The 23,025-nt window shown below is 46.9% G+C and overlaps 1 protein-coding gene across 1 annotated transcript in view; it reads left to right on the top strand.

Annotated features, from left to right (window-relative positions):
* sbno2b (strawberry notch homolog 2b) overlaps positions 1 to 23,025 on the top strand; it is a 313,687-nt gene that overhangs the window by 112,830 nt on the left and 177,832 nt on the right. The window contains exon 4 of the mRNA XM_072482059.1: positions 16,974 to 17,091. Coding sequence (XP_072338160.1) covers positions 16,974 to 17,091 — 118 coding nt within the window. The remainder of the gene's footprint in view (positions 1 to 16,973; positions 17,092 to 23,025) is intronic.

Below are 23,025 nucleotides of genomic sequence, written 5' to 3'. Positions count from 1 at the left end.
AATCGGTCGGGACTGGGGCCATTCCGCGCCGTCGTGAACCTTGACGGCGTTCATGACGGCGCGGCCACTTCGGCGTGGGAGTGGAGAATCCCGCCCAAAGACTTCCATTTACAATGTGCCTTCATGAGCTCAGAATATCCTTAAATACTTTACAATAGTGACCATGCTTCATTGATTGGGTGCAATCAATACGCTCCCTTTCCCGATCCCTAAGTAATTTTAAAGATATGAATACAAATAAATTATCCTAGTAACCCCGTACTGATCCTAAAAAACTGGCTCTTGGGCATTCTAGCAAAGACTGCCGATTTGGAAGGGGAATGTCCTCTTGCAGTTAAGACTTAAAAAGGGAAATGGAATGATAGCGTTTATTGCAAAAGGACTGGAGTATAAAGGTAGAGAAGTGTCATTGCAGTTGTATAGGGTTTTGGTGAGACCACGTCTGGAGTATTGGGTCCAGTTTGGGTCTCCTTATTTGAGGAAGGATGTGGTGGCATTGGAGGCAGTTCAGAGGAGGTTCACCAGATTGATTCCAGGGATGAAAGGGTTAAGGTGTGAGGAGAGATTAAACAGTTTGGGCTTATACTCACTGGAGTTTAGAAGGCTGAGAGGGGATCTAATTGAGGTATATAAAATACTAAATGGGTTTGATAAAGTAAACATAGACCAAATGTTCCCCCTTGTGAGGCTATCTAGAACGAGGATGTCACAGAAAAAGGTTGAGAGGCAGATTTAGAACTGAGATGAGGAGGAACTACTTCTCGCAGAGGGTGGTGAATTTGTGGGTCTCGCTGCCAGATAGTACGGTGGAATCTGAGTCATTAAATGGCTTCAAGGAGGAGACAGATAGATTTTTGATTTAAAAAACAGGTTAAAGAGACATGGGCAACAGGTGTGGAGATGGATTTGAGACCAGGAAGAGATCAGCCATGATCTGATTGAATGGAGGAGCAGTCTCGAAGGGCTGAATTGCCGGCTTCTGCTCCTCATTCCTGTGGTCCTATATACTTCAGAGCCATGAAGATGTTCTGGCTGCTTGTTTGCTTATTGAAAGGCGATGGAGCACAGTCTGACAGCCTCAGCGGTAGGTATCTTGGCTAATGTTCACAGATAAAACTCTATGCTATATGGGATGGGGGATGGGTTTGCCCTGTTGTGAAGAAATTGCTTAAGAGTCTTTCATTGTCGACTGTATCATAACTTTCATGGACCGAGAGGAGATCCGAATATTGTCCCCAGCCCTCTGACCATAGACACCAGGAAATTCCTTGGAGATGCTCCCACTCCACTGGCACAGTCAAGCTGGCCGAGCAGGAGCAACTCTGAGGAAATTCACAGACATAATTTCTGAGGAGATTAATAAAATTATTGATTTTCTCACCTGATTGTTCATCTGTTCCTGTGATGAAGTTGACTTTGAGAAATGGTGACCTAAAGGGGAATTCAGAGGTGAAGCTCATCTGACAAGCAGGTTAATACTTCAGAACGCTGCATTACCACGCTATGTGGTTTTGTTCATTCTCACCCAAACCATGCCAGACAGAAACTGTGTGCTCAATTTCAAGTGAAGGAAGAAGTGATACTGTACAACCTGTATAACCTGTAGGTTATAATTTCATACCCACTTCCCACTCTTCCTACTGACAGCGAATATATTGACATAGAACATAGAACAATACAGCGCAGTACAGGCCCTTCGGCCCACGATGTTGCACCGAAACAAAAGCCACCTAACCTACACTATGCCATTATCATCCATATGTTTATCCAATAAACTTTTAAATGCCCTCAATGTTGGCGAGTTCACTACTGTAGCAGGTAGGGCATTCCACAGCCTCACTGCTCTTTGTGTAAAGAACCTACCTCTGACCTCTGTCCTATATCTATTACCCCTCAGTTTAAAGTTATGTCTCCTCGTGCCAGCCATTTCCATCCACGGGAGAAGGCTCTCACTATCCAACCCCCTGATCATTTTGTATGCCTCTATTAAGTCTCCTCTCAACCTTCTTCTCTCCAACGAAAACAACCTCAAGTCCATCAGCCTTTCCTCATAAGATTTTCCCTCCATACCAGGCAACATCCTGGTAAATCTCCTCTGCACCCGCTCCAAAGCCTCCACGTCCTTCCTATAATGCGGTGACCAGAACTGTACGCAATACTCCAAATGCGGCCGTACCAGAGTTCTGTACAGCTGCAACATGACCTCCCGACTCCGGAACTCAATCCCTCTACCAATAAAGGCCAACACTCCATAGGCCTTCTTCACAACCCTATCAACCTGGGTGGCAACTTTCAGGGATCTATGTACATGGACACCTAGATCCCTCTGCTCATCCACACTTTCAAGAACTTTACCATTAGCCAAATATTCCGCATTCCTGTTATTCCTTCCAAAGTGAATCACCTCATACTTCTCTACAGTAAACTCCATTTGCCACCTCTCAGCCCAGCTCTGCAGCTTATCTATATCCCTCTGTAACCTGCTACATCCTTCCACACTATCGACAACACCACCGACTTTAGTATCGTCTGCAAATTTACTCACCCACCCTTCTGCGCCTTCCTCTAGGTCATTGATAAAAATGACAAACAGCAACGGCCCCAGAACAGATCCTTGTGGTACTCCACTTGTGACTGAACTCCATTCTGAACAGTTCCCATCAACCACCACCCTCTGTCTTCTTTCAGCTAGCCAATTTCTGATCCACATCTCTAAATCACCCTCAATCCCCAGCCTCCGTATTTTCTGCAATAGCCTACCGTGGGGAACCTTATCAAACGCTTTGCTGAAATCCATATACACCACATCAACTGCTCTACCCTCATCTACCTGTTCAGTCACCTTTTCAAAGAACTCAATAAGGTTTGTGAGGCATGACCTACCCTTCACAAAGCCATGCTGACTATCCCTGATCATATTATTCCTATTTAGATGATTATAAATCTTGTCTCTTATAATCCCCTCCAAGACTTTACCCACTACAGACGTGAGGCTCACCGGTCTATAGTTGCCGGGGTTGTCTCTGCTCCCCTTTTTGAACAAAGGGACCACATTTGCTATCCTCCAGTCCTCTGGCACTATTCCTGTAGCCAATGATGACATAAAAATCAAAGCCAAAGGTCCAGCAATCTCTTCCCTGGCCTCCCAGAGAATCCTAGGATAAATCCCATCAGGTCCTGGGGACTTATCTATTTTCAGCCTGTCCAGAATTGCCAACACCTCTTCCCTACGTACCTCAATGCCATCTATTCTATTAGCCTGGGGCTCAGCATTCTCCTCCACAACATTATCTTTTTCCTGAGTGAATACTGAAGAAAAATATTCATTTAGTATCTCGCCTATCTCTTCAGACTCCACACACAATTTCCCATCCCTGTCCTTGACTGGTCCTACTCTTTCCCTAGTCATTCGCTTATTCCTGACATACCTATAGAAAGCTTTTGGGTTTTCCTTGATCCTTCCTGCCAAATACTTCTCATGTCCCCTCCTTGCTCGTCTTAGCTCTCTCTTTAGATCTTTCCTCGCTACCTTGTAACTATCCATCGCCCCAACTGAAACTTCACACCTCATCTTCACATAGGCCTCCTTCTTCCTCTTAACAAGAGATTCCACTTCCTTGGTAAACCACGGTTCCCTCGCTTGACGCCTTCCTCCCTGCCTGACCGGTACATACTTATCAAGAACATGCAGTAGCTGATCCTTGAACAAGCCCCACTTATCCAGTGTGCCCAACACTTGCAGCCTACTTCTCCACCTTATCCCCCCCAAGTCACGTCTAATGGCATCATAATTGCCCTTCCCCCAGCTATAACTCTTGCCCTGCGGTGTATACTTATCCCTTTCCATCATTAACGTAAACGGCACCGAATTGTGGTCACTGTCCCCAAAGTGCTCTCCTACCTCCAAATCCAACACCTGGCCTGGTTCATTACCCAAAACCAAATCCAACGTGGCCTCGCCTCTTGTTGGCCTATCAACATATTGTTTCAGGAAACCCTCCTGCACACACTGTACAAAAAACGACCCATCTATTGTACTCGAACTATATCTTTTCCAGTCAATATTTGGAAAGTTAAAGTCTCCCATAATAACTACCCTGTTACTTTCGCTCTTATCCAGAATCATCTTCGCCATCCTTTCCTCTACATCCCTAGAACTATTAGGAGGCCTATAAAAAACTCCCAACAGGGTGACCTCTCCTTTCCTGTTTCTAACTTCAGCCCATACTACCTCGGAAGACAGTCCTGGAGTCTATGGCCTTGTCTGAAGTGTCAGAAGCTGATATCAGGTAATCTACAAGGAGTAAGAATGTAGAAAACTGACTGAAGCAAAGAAGGTGTATGGACTTTCATGTGTCTAATTCCAGCTACAGATCACAGTGCAAGTTCATACATTGGCATTCGTATTTTCATTGAATGAAAACAAATGTAATTTTGCCCCGTTGTATTGTCTCTATCTTGCCACACAGATAAAATTAAAGCCACACCAGTGAACCAATTCATGCAATACTTTTCTAGGTTGCTGTAGGAGGGTAGATGAATGTCACAGTATTCCCAGCAGCTGTCGTTTTGGGTAGATTCTTTCCCCCCCCCCCCCGTTTAAAGCTCAGTAATTTTATAGAGACATGAATACAATAATTACACATCCATTTCTGAGAAACACACTTAGCCATGATTGATTTTACACTGTCATGGTATCTGTAGCAGTACAATGTGACCAGACTGATGGCATTTGAAGTGATTTTTCCGGTAGAGAAATAAAATTGAAATACCGGCATCTTATATAAGCGAGACCGTAGCCACAACTATAGCAATAATTTACTTACTTTGAAAAACAGTTATTGATTGTATTTTCTGTACTTAAAATAATTCCTATCACTATATTATTGCTCAAATGACCACCTGAAGCGTATTATTATTTAAAATAATTTCAACTTAAATGAGCCCATCACAACAGAAGCTTTATCATTGTACCTTGTTGGTGTCAGTACAATAGTCTATACTGTGTAGATAAGCAGTGAACAGTTTGCATGTATCATATCTTGATAATTACTGGTTTTACTGGGCAGTGATGGTGTTGTATAAAATACTGTCGATACTCGTGCATTGGTCACATTGTAAGACCAAGAGCAATGGAGCCAATTCTCACACAGGTAATATTTTCAAGGGATTGACAGTTGTACTTGATTTGGGTCTAAGTGAAACGCAAAAAAGACTTTCACAATGGAACAAGCTAAAAACCAACAACACTTAAGAATTCATAGTAATTATTATTCACCGAATGTCTTTAATTAAAATTAATTTTAAAAACTTAAACGTATAAATGTTTTAAGCATTTATTTACCAGCACTTAATTTCATTAGTATTTACACATCTACAAAAAAATTGAAACATTATATTCTGCGAGAGTATCCTTTGGTTCTGAAATTTGTGGACTTTGATTCCTGAAAATCTAGTGTTGACACTTACATGTAGTACATAAAAATAAAAAATCTTTATGCCAAAATACACGAGATCGACTTTTAATAATTGCTTATTGTCACAAGTAGGCTTCAATGAAGTTACTGTGAAATGCACCTAGTCGCCACATTCGGGCGCCTGTTCGGGGAGGCTGGTACGGGAATTGAACCCACGCTGCTGCCTTGTTCTGCAGTGCGAGCCAACTGTTTAACCCACTGTACTAAACCAGCCCCTATTTTACACAAATATATACATAGGGCTGGATTCTCCGCACCCCGACGTCAAAATCACAGTTGGTGCGAGGGCAGAGAATCCATTTTCCCGCAAGGAATCGGGACTGGTGCAGGTTCCCCGATTCTGCGGGCCCCGAGCCAGAATACGCGCCGCCGTCTGGGACCTACCTGGGGCCATTGCCAGAGGCTCGCTCCGCCTTTCTCTGCCCCCGACCAGCTGAACTCAAAAAGGCGTGGAACTAATCCTGCCGGTCGGGATACTCGCGTGGGCAGCTGCGGACTCGGTCCTGGTCGTGGGTGGGCCGACTGGAGGGGGGGGCGGGCCTTGTAGGAGGCCGGTAAATGCTTGTGCAGGTGTTGAGGGTCGGGCGCGCGGCCGATTGGGGGTTTCCTTTATAGGTCCAGCTCCGCGGTCTGAGTCCGCCATGGAGCACGGCGCGGCTGCTGGAGGCCGCCTCCATGCACATCCGCGGCCTCCGACCTGGAAGTTCGGGGGACCGTATCTGCAACAAAAGCTGCTAGATATACGCCGGGCCCCTGGTAGCCCCCTGCAGGGCTGGGAATTCGTGTCCCTTGCGTGCCAGTTTTTCTGGTGTGAAGCTCCACCGTTCTGACGCCGGCGTGGGGACATAGTCCCAATTATGGAGAATCCAGCCCATGGTATTGTTTCACCTTGCAAGCCCACAACCACTACCATCTAGAAAGACAGTAGCAGTAGATACTTGGGAACCCCACCACCTGGAGGTTCCCCTCCACGTCACTCACCGCCCTGACTTAGAAACATAGAAAAAAGGAGCAAGAAGAGGCCATTTGGCCCTTCGAGCCCGCTCCGCCATTCATTACGATCATGGCTGATCATCCAATTTAATAGCCTAATCCCACCTACCTCACCACTCTCCTCCCGCCCCCCCCCCATATTCTTTGATCCCCTTCACCCCTAGTGCTGTATTTAACTGCTTCTTGAAAACATACAGGGTGGAATTCTCTGATAATGGGGCTATGTCCCCACGCCCGCGAAAAAACGAGTGCGAATCACTCTGGACTTTCTTGGAGAAAGTCCAGAGTGATTTTCTGTTTTGCAGGGGGCTAGCAGGGGCCCAGTGTGCTCCTCGCAGCTCCGGCTGCCGATACGGGGTCCTGCACCTCCGGCCGAGGGTCCTGCAGCGCCGGCCCCACGCGACATGGCTGACCCACACCGTGGGCCGGCCCCGACGGTATAGGCCCCCCCCCCCCCGAGATCGTGCGCGCCCGCTGATCGATGGCCCCGATCGCGAGCCTGGCTGTCCTGGAGGCCCCCCCGCCCCCCTGCCGATGATGGTTCCCTCCCGCCCCCCACCAGGATGGCCACGAATGCGGCCAGTTGTCGGCAGAGAATCGCCGCGGGGACCTCTCTCAGTGGCCCCGACTGGCGCCGATTCTTTGGGGACCAGCGTCGGACTCGATCACGGGTCTGACGCCCATTCTCCGCGCCGAGCGCGATTGCGGGGCGGAGGCCCGGAGAATACCGGCCACAATGTTTTGGCCTCAGCTACTTCCTGTGGTGACGTATTCCACAGGCTCACCATTCTCTGGCTGAAAAAAGTTCTCATCTCTGTCCTAAATTGTCCACCCCATATCCACAGCTGTGACCCCTGGCTCTGGACACCCCCACCTTCTGGAACATCTTTCTTGCATCTACTCTCTTTAGTCCTGTTAGAATTTTATAGGTTTCTCTCCCCCCTCTCATTCTTCTGAACTCCAGCGAATACCATCCTAACCGACTCATCCTCATATGTCAATCTCATCATCCCAGGAAGCAGTCTGGTAAACCTTTACTGCACTCCCTCTAGCGCAAGAACATCCTTCCTCATATAAGGAGAAAATAAAACATTCCAGGTGTGGCCTTACCAAGGCCTTAAATAATTGCAGCAAGACATCCTTGTTCCTGCACTCGAATGCTCTCGCTATAAAGGCCAGCACACCATAAGGGGAATAGGGGTTATGGGGGAAGGCAGGAGAATGGGGATGAGAAAATGTCAGCCTTGATTGAATGGCGGAGCAGACTCGATTGGATGAGTGGCCTAATTCTGCTCCTATGCCTTATGGTCTTATTTGCCTTCTTTACCACCTGCTGTACCTGCATACTTACCTTCAGCGGCTGATGCACGAGGACACCAAGGCCTCGCTGAGTGTCCACCTCTCTTAATTGACACCCATTCAAGTAATAATTTGCCTTCCTACTTTTATCCACATTATACTGCATCTGCTGTGCATTTGTCCACTCACTCAGCCTGTCCAAATCCCGCTGAAGCATCTCTGCATCCTCCTCACAGCTCACCCTCCCACCCAACTTTGTATCATCTGCAAATATGGAGATAATACATTTAGTTCTATCATCCAAAATGTTGGGGTCCCTGCGGCACCCCAACAGTCACTGCCTGTCAATCAGAAAAAGACCCATTAATTCCAACTTTTTGCTTCCTGTTTGCTAACCAGTGTTGTGGGCCAGGGTTTAGAAACTACCAAAGTATATCATGGAGTTCACCTGACCTACAACTGTTTATTGATTTTGGTTACGATGAGCACAAGGACCTGCCTTTCAGGAGTTATTCAACAGAGGCCTTCAGCACTTTTAATCAAAAACAAAGTTTATTCTACAAATTTAGTTAACATTTTTATAAACACACACAGTAGGCATTTTTTACCAACTATAAACATAAAGACCCCACACAGCTACAGTACTCTATATATAACCCTTAATAAATTTCCCCCCCTTAAACTGTTCCAATTGAATAACAAGATCCCATAAACTAGAAAACCCTTTTCAAAGGTGTGACCCAGCACACGGCACTCAAGACCTGGTTTAGATGCTCGTGTCCTTTCCAAAACAGCAGGTTTGAATTTTTTTTTAAATTATTTCTTTTCAAATTATCAAGTAATCTGGAAGCAGCTTTTAAAATGCAGAGAGAGGGAGAGAGACGGGACAAGACCTCTTTTCTGAATCCAGCAGCCAAATGTCAAAACGAAAGCAAAAAAGCTCAGAGCCACAAAACAGCCCCCAACCAAAACGAAAGTAAAACTCAGAGCCACAGCCCAGCCCCACCCACACAATGACATCACTGAAGCCGTGTGATAAGACAAAACATTTCTTAAAGGGACACTCCCCTGACACCAACTTTCTATCCATCTTCAGACACTACCTGTAATCCCATGTGCTTTAACTTTACATAGTAATCTGCTATGTGAGGCCTTGTCGAAAGGCTTCTGAAAGTCTAAATAAACCACGTCCACTGATTCTCCCTGGTCAACTCTAAGAGTTACATCTTCAAAGAATTCCAGTAGATTTGTCAAGCACAATTTCTCTTTCGTATGTCCATGCTGACTTTGTCTGATTACGCACTGCTTTTCAAATGCTGTGCTATGAAATACTTGATAATGGACTCTAGCAACTTCCCTATTACCGACGTTAGCCTCAGTGGTCTATAGTTCCCTGTTTTCTCTCTACCTCCTTTTTTGAATAGCAGGGTTATATTAGCTACCCTCCAATCTGTAGGAACCATTCCAGAGTCCAAAGAATTTTGGAAAAGGACCACCAATGGATCTACTTTTTCTAGGGCCACTTCCTTAAGTACTCTGGGAGGGAGATTATCAGGCCCTGGAGTTTTGTCTGTCTTCAATCCCATTAATTTCCCCAAAACCATTTCTTTGCTAACACTAATTTCCTTCAGCTCCTCACTGAAACTTCTGTTTCTCAGAACCTCCGGTACATTATTCATGTCTTCCAATGTGAAGACAGAAGTAAAGTACAAATTTAGTTCCTCAGCCATTTCTTTGTTCCCTATTCTGAATTCCCCTGTTATTAATCTTTTTCTCTTTATCTGCCTATAGAAACTTTTACCGTCAGTTTTTATGTCCCCCGCTAGCGTACATTCAAATTTCCCACTTTACTTTTGTGCCAGACAGGAATGAACAAGTGTTGCAGTTTCCCATATGCTCCTTGAATGTTTTCCATTGCCTATCCACTGTCATCCCTGTCCCCAATCACTCGTAGCCAACTCGCACCTCATATCATTGTGGTTTCCTTTATTAAGATTCTGAACCCTAGTCTCAGAATCAACTGCTTCACTCTCCATCTTGATGAGAAATTCTATCATATTACGACCGCTCATCCCCAAGGGGTCTCACACAACTAAATTGCCAATGATTCTATTCTCATTACACAGTACCCAGTCGAGGATGACCTGTTACTTTTGTTAGGTGGATTGGCCATGCTAAATTGTCCTTGGTGTCCAGAATTGCCTTGGTGTCCAGAATTGCCCTTAGTGTTGGTTGAGTGAGGTTACTGGGTTATGGGGATAGGGTGGTGTGGGCTTGGGTAGGATGCTCTTTCCAAGAGCCGGTGCAGACTCGATGGGCTGAATGGCCTCCTTCTGCACTGTAAATTCTATGATTCTATGATTCTCTCGCTGGTTCTTCAACATTTTGGTCCAGAAAACCATCCCGTGTACTCTCCAGGAATTCCTCCTGTACGCGATTGTGGCTAATTTGATTTGCCTAATCTATTTGCAGATTAAAATCACCCATAATTACAGATGTTCCTTTATCGCCTGCTTCTCTAATTATCTGTTTAATGCCATTCCCCACACCACCACTACAGTTTTGGGGCCTATAAACGATGCCCACTAACATTTTTTGCCCTTGGGGTTTCTCTGCTCTACCCATACAGATTCCACATTGTCGGTGCGAATATTCTTCCTCACTACTGCGATTAATTTCCTCTTTCACCAGCACTACCACTCCACCGTTTTTTCCTTTTTGTCTGTCCTTCCTAAATACTGAATACCCCATGACATTCAGTTCCCATCCTTGGTCACCCTGCAACCATGTCTCCACGATCCAGATCAGATCATACTCGTTTACCTCTATTTGTGCGATTAGTTCATCCGCTTTATCGCGAATGCTCCCACTTCCCCTTCACACTATTTCTTCAGCCGTGTATTCATCTGAATCATTCTGCTATTTCTACTCTGACTGGCACTGGTAGTGACCCTGGGATCATTACCTTTAAGGTCTCAACTTTCTCTCTAACTCCATATATTCTGCTTTTAGGACTGCATCCCTTTTTTTAACCTACTTCATTGGTACCGATATGTACCATCACCACTGGCTGTTCACTCTCCCCCTCCAGAGTGTCCTGTAACCGCTCCGAGACAACCTTGACCCTAGCACCAGGGAGGCAACATACCATCCTGGAGTCTCTTTTGCAGCCACAGAAACGTCTATCTATTCCCCTTACAATTGGATCCCCTATAACTATTGCACTGTCACACTTTTTACTCCTCCCCTATGCAGAACAACCAACATGGTGCAATGAATTCGGCTGTTGCTGCTTTCCCCTAAGAGGTCCCTCAACAGTATTTAAAGCGGTTATCTGTTTTGTTGGGGAAGGGTCACAGAACATTCCTGCACTGCCTGCCTGGCTCTCTTGCTCTGCCTGTTGGTCACCCATTCCCTTCCTACCTGTGGAATTTGGGCCTGCGGTGTGACAACCTCTCTATGTGCTATCCGTGGCACTCTCCACTTTGCGGATGCCACACAGTGCCGCCAGCTGCCGCTTCAGCTGCGAAACCCGGGCTTCCAGGAGCTGTAGTTAGAGACACTTCCTGCATACATGCTGGTCCCGGGCACTGGGAATGTTCCTGGCTTCCCACATGGAGCAAGAGGAGCAACATGTCACTGGGGCAACATGCTGGAACTCCCTTCCTAACAGCACTGTAGGTGTACCTGCAACTCAGGGGCTGCAGTGGTTCAAGAAGACAGCTCTCCACCACCTTCTGGTGGGCAACTAGGGATGAGCAATAAATGCTGGTCTAAGCACGATACCCACATTCTGCAAATAATTTTTTTAAAAAATATGATTGCTGCATGATAAGTTCCTGTGATAAAGCTTAACCGAATGAACTGACTATATTGAACCTGAGAAAGTAGGAACCTGAAAGGCCTTTAAGCTGAGTTGGCACAGTATTATTTAGACCTGTGTGCAGGATTCACCCCTCTCCATCTCTCCACTGCGCCTATGCTGACAGACCTGGTTAACCCTCCAGCTCAACATTGTGAACATCAGACCCATCATCTTAGGCCCTCACAACAAACTTCATTCCTTCATCACTTTCTCCACCTCCTTCTAAGTCACTGCCTGAGTTTGAACCAGAGCATTACATCGTCAATGATCTGTTCAATCTAAAACGGAGATTCCAAAGCTTTGTCCGCCGTCTGAAAGACTGTCTACCTTGATCTCTACAGCACTGCCCACCTTCAACCCTCCTTCACTTCACCCATTGCTGCAGTTCTATACACATTTTCCCTGTCAGATTCAATCACTCCAATACTTTTGTGGTTGGTTTCCCATTGTACATAAACTTGAGTTCATTCAGAATTCTGATTTCACGCTTTCTATGCACCTATTAAACCTGATTTACACTGGCTGTTGGTTCCCAAGCTTCAAGTTAAAACCTTTTGTGCTGGTTTTTAAATCCCTTTGTGGCCTTGCTCCTCCCTATCTCTGCAAGCTCCTGCATCCCTACAATATTCAGAACAAGGCCAGCAGCCCGGGTTCAATTCCATACCGGCTTTCCCGAACAGGCGCCGGAATGTGGCGATTCATTGAAGCCTACTTGTGATAATAAGTGATTATTATTATTCCCACGACCAAATTTTCTTTGCATTTAACTACAATCCTTCTATTTCTCACCCTTTTCATTTTCCCTAGTGTCGTTAGCTGTGCCTTTATTGCCTGAGTCCTACTCCCAGGACATCTCTCCATAAACAACCCTGCCTCTTCCCCTTAAAATCACATTGTTGTTTGTGGGAGCTTGCTGTGCGTACATTGGCTGCCTTTGTTTCTTGAATTACAACAGTGTCTATATTTCAAAAGTATTTAATTGGCTGAAATGCCATGAAAGGCACTATTATAAATGCAAGTCCTTTTTCAGCTACTGTCATTCTTTCAGGCTCTCCTTAAAACTATTTTTGACCAAGCTTTTCGTCATTGTCCGGCCCCCCCCCCACCCCCCCCCAACTGCTTTGCCTTTGGATTGGCATCTGTTTTATGAAGTGCCCTTCCTACGTTCAAAGCATTGAATAACTGGACCTTGTTGGTGCTGCAGTTCTACCTATTTCTTTCGAAACAAGCCCAAACAAGTGGAGAGTTCACACACCAGCAGATACTGGACCTGCACAGTGTAGTGAGAGAACTCTTTGTTGAAACTATTTTAGTTCATCGGTGCCCATACGTGACATGTTAGCTTTGTCCTTACATGCTTCATAAAGTAAGAAACATACCACATCCTCCACCAACTTGTCATTTCCATGAATGGTGCTATAATTTGTGACCTTTCAGAGTAAGATTGCCATAATAAAGCCAGTGTAATGAAATTGAGGGAGTTTCCTTTTTTCAGTCTTATGTCAAACGGGATTAGAGTCAGAGAGTTATTTACATCAATGGAGATGGCTATTCGGCCCATTGAGGTCATGCCGACTCTCTGCAGAACAATCCAGTCAGTGCCACCCCCTGCCGATCCTCGTAGCCCTGCAAGTTTATTCCCTTCAGTTTCCTTTTGAAATATTTGATTCTTTCTGCTTCCATCACGCTTCTAGGCAGCAAATTCCTGGTCATTACCAACCGCTGGGTGAAAGGGTTCTTCCTCATGGTCCCCCTGCATCACTTGCCAATAATCTGAAATCTGAGTCCTATAGTCCGTCTCCCATTAATGGAAAGAGTATTTTCCTGTTTAGCTTCTCGAAGCCAGTCCTACTCTCGTATCCAATCTGCCTTCAATCTCCTTTGCTCCGAGGAGAACAAGGCCTGCCTTTCCAAACTAGCATTGTGACTAAAATCTCTCATCTCTGGATCCATTCTGCTAAACCTCCTCTTCACCCTCTCCAGGACCTTCACATCTTTGTCGTGTCGTAAGCTGGACGTAAAACTTTTCTTGGGGCCGAACCAGAACTTTTAAAATGTTCAGCATAAAATCAATCAGTTCCTGCCTGATTTTATACTCTATGTCTATATTTATGAAGCCCAGGATCCCAAATGCTTTGCGAATCACAGTCTCAATATGTCCTGCCATCAGAATTCAGGTGTCACGGAGATGGGAGCAGTTACATATATTAAATTTGACCCGGCTAGTTAAACAACTAAAGGAGGACTTTTGGAGGTGAGCCATGCTCCCGTTGTCACTGGCGGGAGGGTACAAACCGTGAATTAAAAAAAAAAATTCATTATTTCAAATTAAGGGGCAATTTAGCGTGTCCAATCCACCTCCCTGCACATCTTTGGGTTGTGGGGGCGAAACTCCACACGGACAGTGACCCAGAGCAGGGATCGAACCTGGGACCTCGGCGGCGTGAGGCAGCAATGCTAACCACTGCGCCACCGTGCTGCCCTTCCAAACCGTAAAAATGACGGTCCTCTCGAGGTTTCTGTTTGTTTTCCAGTGCCTCCCTATTTTCATACCAAAGGCCTTTTTTAAGCGGGTGAATAGGTTAATCTCTGGTTTTGTGTGGGCGGGTAAAACCCGGGAGTAAAAAAAGTGCTACTGGAGCGAAGCCGGGGCGAGGGTGGGCTGGCGCAGCCGAACTTTAGTAATTACTACTGGGCGGCAAATATAGCCATGATCAGGAAGTGGGTAATGGGGGTGGGGTTGGTATGGGAGCGAGTAGAGGCGGCATCATGTAAGGGCACAAGTTTGGGGGTATTGGTAATGGCTCCTCTGCCGTTCTCGCCGGCCCGGTACACCACAAGCTCGGTGGTGGTGGCGGCTCTGAGAGTCTGGGGGCAGTGGTGGAAGCATATGGGAGTGGAGGGAGCGTCGGTATGGGCTCCAATTTGTGACAATCACTGGTTTGTCCCAAAAAGGCTAGTTGGGGGGTTTCGGAAGTGGCAGAGAGCAGGGATTGAGAGGCTGGGGGATCTGTTTATTGATCGGAGCTTTCCATGTTTAGAGGATTTGGAAGTGGAGTTTGAATTGCTGGGTGGGAATGGGTTTCAATATCTGCAGATAAGGGATTTTGTGCGAGGGCAGGTTGCAACCTTTCCGCTTCTACCGCCACAGGGGATACAGGACAAGGTAGTTTCTAAAACGGGGGTGGGGGAGGGGAAGATTTTGGATATCTATAAAGAACTCATGGAGTGGGAGGAAACTCCAGATAGATGAGCTAAAGCATAAATGGGAAGATGAGCTGGGAGGGGAGGGAGAGGCGGGTCTGTGGGAGGATGCTCTGAGCAGAGTCAACACGTCCTCATTATGTGCCAGGCTCAGCCTGATACAATTCAAGGTGGTTCACCGGGCACACATGACGGTGGCCCGGATGAGCAAGTTTTTTGGGATAGAGGACAAGTGTGTGAGGTGTGCGGGAGGGCCAGCAAACCATGTCCATATGTTTTGGGCATGCCAAAAGCTTAGGGGATACCGGCAGGGATTTGCGGATGTCGTGTCCACCGTACTAAAAACAAGGGTAGCGCCGAGTCTGGAGGTGGGGATTTTCGGATTGCCGGAAGATCCAGGAGAGAGGCTGATGTTTTGGACTTTGCTTCCTTGGTAGCCTGGAGACGGATCTTATTGGCATGGAGGGACTTGAAGCCCCCAAAATCAGGGGTTTGGTTTATTGTCATGGCTGGGTTTTTCAAACTTGAAAAAATTAAGTTCGCTCTGAGAGGATCAACGTTGGGGTTCGTCCGGAGGTGGCAGCCGTTTATCGACTTCTTCGGAGAAAACTAAACTGTCAGCAGATTCAATAAGGGGGGGATGGTGGGGTTAGGGGGGGGGGCTCTTTTGTGTTTAGAGTAGACGGGAACAATGGGAGATGGAGGGATGTGTTACGCACTGAACTATGTGTACATTTGTACTTGTATTGTTTATTGTTATAAAATCATAAATGCCTTAACAAAATGTTTTTTTTTATATGTGTCCTGCCATCTTCAAAGATTTTTTTAAAAAATTTATAATTCCAATTAAGATGCAATTTAGTGTGGGCGATCCACCGACCCTGCACATCTTAGGGTTGTGGGGGTGAGACCCACGTAGACACGGGGAGAATGTGCAAATGCCACACAGACAGTGACCCAGGGCTGGAATCGAACCCGGGTCCTCGGCTCTGAGGCAGCAGTGCTAACCACTGCACCACCAATCTTTAAAGATTGATGCACCCCAAGGTCCCTCTGGTCCTGCTAACTCTTTATAATTGTGCCATTAAGTCTGAATTGCTTCTTCCTATCACTTCTTCCAAAATGCATCACTTCACATGTCTCTATATTGAATTCCATCTGCCACTTATCTGCCCTTTCTGTGAGCCTCTGGTATTGTGAAGGCAAGGCCGTGTCTCACTATCTTGATCGAGATTTTTGTGGAAGTGTCGAAGCTGACTGATGCAGGTAGGGCAGTAGATGTTGTCTACATGGACTTCAGTAAGGCCTTTGACAAAGTCCCTCATGGCAGACTGGTGCAAAAGGTGAAATCACATGGGATTAGGGTTAGGATTAGGTTAATATAAATAAGTGTGAGCTGGCAAGATGGATACAGAACTGGCTAGGTCATAGAAGACATAAGGTAGTGGTGGAAGGGTGTGTTTCTGAATGGAGGGCTGTGACCAGTGGTGTTCTGCTGGGGCCTCTGTTGTTCATAGTATATATAAATGATTTGGAGGAAAATGTAGCTGGACTGATTACTAAGTTTGCGGATAACACAAAGATTGGTGGAATTACGGATAGTGAAGTGGATTTCAGAGGATACAGCAAAATATAGGACCAGGTGACTTAACTACCCAAGCATTCTTTCCAGTACCACCTCCTTTTCAGTTTTCACACTATCCATTGCCTCCATTATCTCCACTTCTACTGATATTTTGTCATGTTCCTCTTCCTCAGTAAACACTGATACAAAGACTTAATTAAGTATTATAGCCTTGCACTGTGCCTCCAAGCATATATCCCTTTGTCCAAACAACAATGATGGTGCCTAGTGGCGATACTTGTTAATAGAATATCATTGTTCTGTCGGAAGAGTTTCATGTAGCTGCAGCTGGCCTCGGTTGAAACAAAATACTCAATTTTTGAATGTCTGGATCAAAATGTAAAACTTAAATTTGTAATGTGACTTAACAGGTCACAGAAATTTACATTTTGCCTTAGTTTTATGTGTTGTTGTACAAAGGCACTTCTTCATTTACAGCACTATTACAATATAGTTACTTAGATTTTAAAAAGATACATTTTTATAAATGAATTTTCTTTTATCTTTGCAGGCAGTTTTTTAATTCAGGAAATGAACCATTTTCAGATACGTTACCCGTCAATGGTCAAAACTATGAAGAGCCAAGTTTTGAGTCAATATTCCAGCATAGAAATGGCGACCATTTACAGGTCTGTAATTCTTTCCACATATATCTGTGTTGGTCTCCAAAGAGGATGACGGACATTTGCCAAAAGTTGCAATTTTGCAGTTTATTGAGTATTTGGATTATTTAAGTAAGCCACAATATTTTGTTTTTGTAATTATGTCCTTGAATGTCATTTAAAAGGATTTAGCTAGAATTTGAACATTTACATATTCCAATTTTATTTTTGCTGCAACAATCACGGGGAATAGATTTACCAAATGCTAAATTTGGTGCAGCCTGCAAATTGGAAGGGTTCCAGTACGGTAATGTACTAGTTATACTAGTGGACTCGAAACCTGGATGTTGGGAGTTTAATTTCCACCACGACATTGGTGAAATGGAATTCACTAAACCTAATGTTTTGTTGGCTGGATTACAAAAGTAACCTTGAAAGCTTCTGGTTAACTAATGCCTTTCAAGAAAGGAATCTGCCAACCCTACCTGGTCTAGTCTTTGTTTGATACCAGTCAGTCGCACATTAGATAGCTAACTCTCAATGCTCTCTGAAGTGATCACATAAACCACTCAGTTGTAAACAATCATCTCCAAGTTCAAAACTAAGGAAAGAGCTGGTCAGACCTATCAGCATTGACCCAAGCATTGTGTCTGAAGTTTGTGGCACATCAACCAACCCAACAATTTCTCACACATCTCTGGAGTGGTGCCCAACTTGGCAGCACCATCCGACTGGCAGTCAAAACCACGAGAGGTACAGCACTGTGGTGTATATCCGTTGGGGAATCTCAGCATTAACTCTAAATCCCCTGAAGTCTTCTGTTAAACTAAATCAAGTCAAATCAACCCTTGTGCCCTGGCTGGCACAGTGGTTAGCACGGCTGCCTCACAGCGCCAGGGTCCCGGGTTCAATTCCCGGCTTGGGTCACTGTCTGTGTGGAGTCTGCACGTTCTCCCCGGGTCTGCGTGGGTTTCCTCCGGGTGCTCCGGTTTTCTGCCACAGTCCAAAGATGTGCAGGTGAGGTGGGGTTACGGGCACAGGATGGGGGAGTGGGCCTAGGTACGGTGCGCTTTCAGAGGATTGGTGTAGACCAGATGGGCCGAATGGCCTCCTGCACTGTCGGTGTTCTATGGTCTCCCCCTCCCCCACCGTTAATTGTATATTAATTGTGTGCAGCTGATGGGCTGGGGTTTCACTTGAGTCCTATAAATAGACACTTAAACAGGTCCAGGCAGCGGGCGGTCGAGGGGGGCCGGCTGACCTGACTGCCTGCCCCTCTACCACGGTTACATTCACGGCCAGGGGCAGGAGCACATGGTGTCCATCGGCACACTTCAGGCCTTTCATGACCATTGGGTACCATGACGCAATTCTCCCATCGGGAGTCTAAGTGCCAACGTTGGTGTGAAAACCGGAGTGTTTTGCTCCGGTGTCGGAGCCCGCTCCCAGCACCCTAGTCTCCCGCCCCCGGGGGGGCTAGGAGTGGTGTCGCATCATTTACGCACGCCGGGCCTTGGCGCCGCGTAAATGAAGCGGCCGGTGCCAGGTAAATGACGTGTTTATTTATCAGGTAAACCGCGCATGCGTGTTTGCTGTCCTCCCCGCGGCCGCCCCGCGAGAAGATGTCGGATGTATCTTGCGGGGCTGCGGAAGAAAGGAGGTCCTCCTTCAGAGAGGCCGATCGGTGGGCACCGATCGCGGGCCAGACCCCATTTGAGGCCCACCTCCCGGTTCCCGCTCTGTTCCCGCCGGCAGCGACCAGGTGTGGACGGACCCAGCGGGATCCCGTCATGTTGGGCAGGCCGCTCGGCCCATTCGGGCCGGAGAATCGCCGCTCGCCCGTTGCAAACGGCGAGCGGCGATTCCCCACGCGGCCAGCCGTGATTCTCAGCGCGCCGGTTTGGGGGGGGGGAGAATCGCGTGCGGGTGTCGGGGCGGCGTAGCAGGACACGCGCGGCGTCCCGGCGATTCTCCCACCCGGCGTTGGGGGGGGTGGGGGGGAGAATTCCGCCCCACATGTCTGCGGTGCACCGTCACTCCAAGCAATGACATTTTGGTTTAGTTAATAAAGTTTCCTTTTGACATTTTAGTTGCAATGCCCCATCAGGGCATTTTTGTTTAATTTTTTGTTTAATTTATTGATTTTTGGTTTGTACTATTAAAAGAGTATAAACAAATACAGATTAAAACTAATTGTTTGGTTTGGAGATTTATATTTGTAATGTATAATATTATAAATAGATAGAAAAGTGTGTAAAGATTAGCTCCAGTTCCATCCTTCACCAACTGGCTTTCTGGACTGAAACATAGAAAATAGGAGCAAGAGGAGGCCATTTGGCCCTTCGAGACTACTCCCCAATTCATTATGATCATGGCTGATCATCCAACTCAATAGCCTGTTCCCGCCTCTTCCCCCACATATCCTTTAATCCCTTCGCCCCAAAGGCTATATCTAACTCCTTCTTGAAAACAAGTTGATGAATTAATGTTCCTCATCACTTGCATAAACTCCGAGGGAAGCAAGAGTGCAAAATGTATTCTGGCAGTCTGCCGCTAACTGTGTTGGCTGAATCCTTGGACATGGTGCTAAAAATCGATGCCCAATATCTCTCCAACTTTGGGCAGGACCAGAATATATGGACATTGTTGGCTGGGCCCCTTCCACACCGCTCGCAACTATCCTCCATCCCATCAAACAGCCGGCTCATCTTCGCCTTCGTTAAGTGCTACACCACTTTTAACTGAGTCAACCCCAGCCTCACACTCTTCATAGCAGTTCACACCATAATCCTTTTTCCACCCCATCCGCAGCTCTTCCTCCCACCTAGCTTCAATCCCTTCCATAGACTCCTTGTCCTCCTCCATAATCCCACCATAAATCGCTGAGACTATCCCACTCTGAAACCCCGACCCCCCCCCACCGACAGCACCTCCTCCAGCAACGAGAAGGGCGGTGCCACCGAGAATTCCGCCTCGGCATATGCCTAAACTGCTCCTCCCGCTGCAGCCCAAATTTCACCCCCAACTCTGAATGACAGATTTGAAGTGCATTAACCATTTTCTAACTAGATTTTGAATGAATTGTAATTATTTCCATTTCATTACAAAAAATTGATTGGATGTGTTCTGAATTTTGTTCATATCCTTCTGAATGTTGGTACAAAATCTGTTGCAGGATAAATATGTTTAAATAAGTGCAGGGTAAGCATTTTTCACCCCGTGACTGTGTTGTTTCAGCGGTATTGGTATTAGGTAAATGTTTCAGCTGTTCAGTTGTTGCTGTTGCTCTTTCCTGATTTGTTTGGTTGTGTTGCATTTATAGTAGCTGTTCTTGCTGCTTCATAACCCTACAAAAGTCTAGGATACAACCCCTAAGGCACAAGGCAGAATCACATCTTATTAAACTAAAAAGAAATATATTTTAAAAAGAAGAAAGTATTGGAAATGCACAGATAAATGATAAAGAAATTAACTTTGTATTTTAGCCCTGAAGAAATGCCAAACGCAAAACATATATCTTGGATCAGTCTTAATCTCATTGAATAGCAGAGCAGACGCGATGGGCCAAATGGCCTACTTCTGCTCCTACGGGCACGAACAAACGGCCTCGTCGCGTCCAACTCGGTGATGCACAAGGCCATCAAATCTCGTGAGGCCTCTCGTGCGATTCGTGACACTCTGAACGCCTCGAGACCTTGCGAGATGTCGCAATCTGGAACTCCCCCTTGCTGGGCTAGATTTAAGTGAGCAGCTAGGCTGTCAGCGCCCGCTACTCCCAAGGCCCGGGAATGAACACCCACGCCTGGGAGACCTCGCTATGGCACTGTTTAGCACTGGTCCGCACAGACGTGGACCAGGTGTAACAGCACCTGGGGAGGGTCTCCAAGGCCATCAGAGGCCCCCAGTGGTCGGGCTCTGGGCAGGTTGGTACTCTGGCACTCCTGATACCACCCAGGAATCCTGGCACTGCCATCCTGGTGGCACTCTGCCCAGGAGGCACTGCTGTGCTGGCTTGGGCACTGCCAGGCTGGCAGTGGCAAGGTGGCCATGTGCCAGGGTTCGAGCCCAGGGATTGCCTGGGAGACATCCCTCCCCCCTCCAAAAATGCTGTTATGCCAGTCCATGTTTTTGGAAACCAGTGCTGAATGGTGCCACAGTGGGATCTCCACGGTGAGGCATTCAATTCCTCGCCTTGGGTAACTCTGGAATAGACGTATTCAAGTGGGACTAACTACTCACTTGAATATGCAAATCTGGATCCCACCAATTGAGGGTGGGATCCAGATTGTGACGATCTCTCGAGGCTTAACGAGGCCTCTGGCGAGATTTAACGGCCCTGGGTCGGGTGCAACCAGGCCGGTACGTCGCATCCTAGATTTTACAAAACAGTCAGGTTGAGAGAGCCTTTGTTTTTGATGACATCATGGAATATCCTGGTCAACCAGGAGTGCTTATTCACCAGACGATCCCTCAGGCTAAGATTGAGATGCCGTAGCAGGCCCAATATTTCCCAGTGCTGAATCATTGTGGCACCTCCTTCATAACCTGGAGCTGCAGCAAGACGAAGGGTGGCACCATGAGTCCTGATCTGATAGAGGGTCATACTGAAGGACATGAGAACAAACAGGCTGTGGAACACCCAGACCCGAGAAACAAAGGATACACAGGTAGTTCAGTGCTTCACATAGGCATACTCTTCCTCAGCCCAGTTTCAGCCCCTTGCTCTACCTTCTCTGTTATCCATAGTCATTAATACCTTAATCCTAAATTTTAAACTTTAAAATCATTCAACAAACGTTAACACCAAGGACATATTGACAGAGCACACGTATAGTTTACTCTCAAAATGCAGTACAGATCACAATCCCAAAAGTAGAGTTTTATGTGTACACCAAAATAAGTCTTCCTGTCAAACAATTAAACATCCATGTGCTTTTCTTTGAAAATAGGTTTGGTGTCTTGACTATTTTACAAAGTGCAACACAAGGGGCTTAATTGAGATAGTGGTACATTGATGTGGATAAAATCAACATAGCCGTGTCTCAGGCTTGTGAGGGCCCGGCTGTAGACTACTCCTCCTGAACTTATTGATGCAATCTGGCCCAGTCAGCATTCTGACAATATATTCGGCATTAGTAAAGGGTTAGTGAAGGAGTAGGCATGATGCCAGCTGGAAACAGAGCCCTCTGTCAGCCTGATAGAGGGTCCAGTGTCGACCTGAGAGAGGGTCCAGTGTCAGCCTGATAGAGGGTCCAGTGTCGACCTGAGTGAGGGTCCAGTGTCAGCCTGATAGAGGGTCCAGTGTCGACCTGAGAGAGGGTCCAGTGTCGGTCTGATAGAGGGTCCAGTGTCGGCCTGAGAGAGGGTCCAGTGTCAGCCTGGAGAGGGTCCAGTGTCAGTCTGAGAGACGGTCCAGTGTCGGCCTGAGTGAGGCTCCAGTGTCGGCCTGAGAGAGGGTCCAGTGTCAGCCTGAGAGAGGGTCCAGTGTCGGCCTGAGAGAGGGTCCAGTGTCGGCCTGAGAGACGGTCCAGTGTCAGTCTGGGAGAGGGTGCAGTGTCGGCCTGAGAGAGGTTCCAGTGTCGGCCTGAGAGAGGGTCCAGTGTCAGCCTGAGAGAGGGTCCAGTGTCAGCCTGAGAGAGGGTCCAGTGTCAGTCTGAGTGAGGGTCCAGTGTCGGCCTGAGAGAGGGTCCACTGTCGGCCTGAGAGAGGGTCCAGTGTCAGTCTTAGTGAGGGTCCAGTGTCGGCCTGAGAGAGGGTCCAGTGTCGGCCTGGGAGAGGGTCCAGCGTCGGCCTGAGAGAGGGTCCAGTGTCGGCCTGAGAGAGGGTCCAGTGTCAGTCTGAGTGAGGGTCCAGTGTCGGCCTGAGAGAGGGTCCAGTGTCGGCCTGAGAGAGGGTCCAGTGTCAGTCTGAGTGAGGGTCCAGTGTCAGTCTGAGTGAGGGTCCAGTGTCGGCCTGAGAGAG

The sequence above is a fragment of the Scyliorhinus torazame genome, chromosome 18 (assembly GCF_047496885.1).
Source record: "Scyliorhinus torazame isolate Kashiwa2021f chromosome 18, sScyTor2.1, whole genome shotgun sequence".
NCBI lineage: Eukaryota > Metazoa > Chordata > Chondrichthyes > Carcharhiniformes > Scyliorhinidae > Scyliorhinus > Scyliorhinus torazame.
Note: the sequence above shows the minus strand (reverse complement) of the source record. Positions and strands in the feature narration are given on the sequence as shown.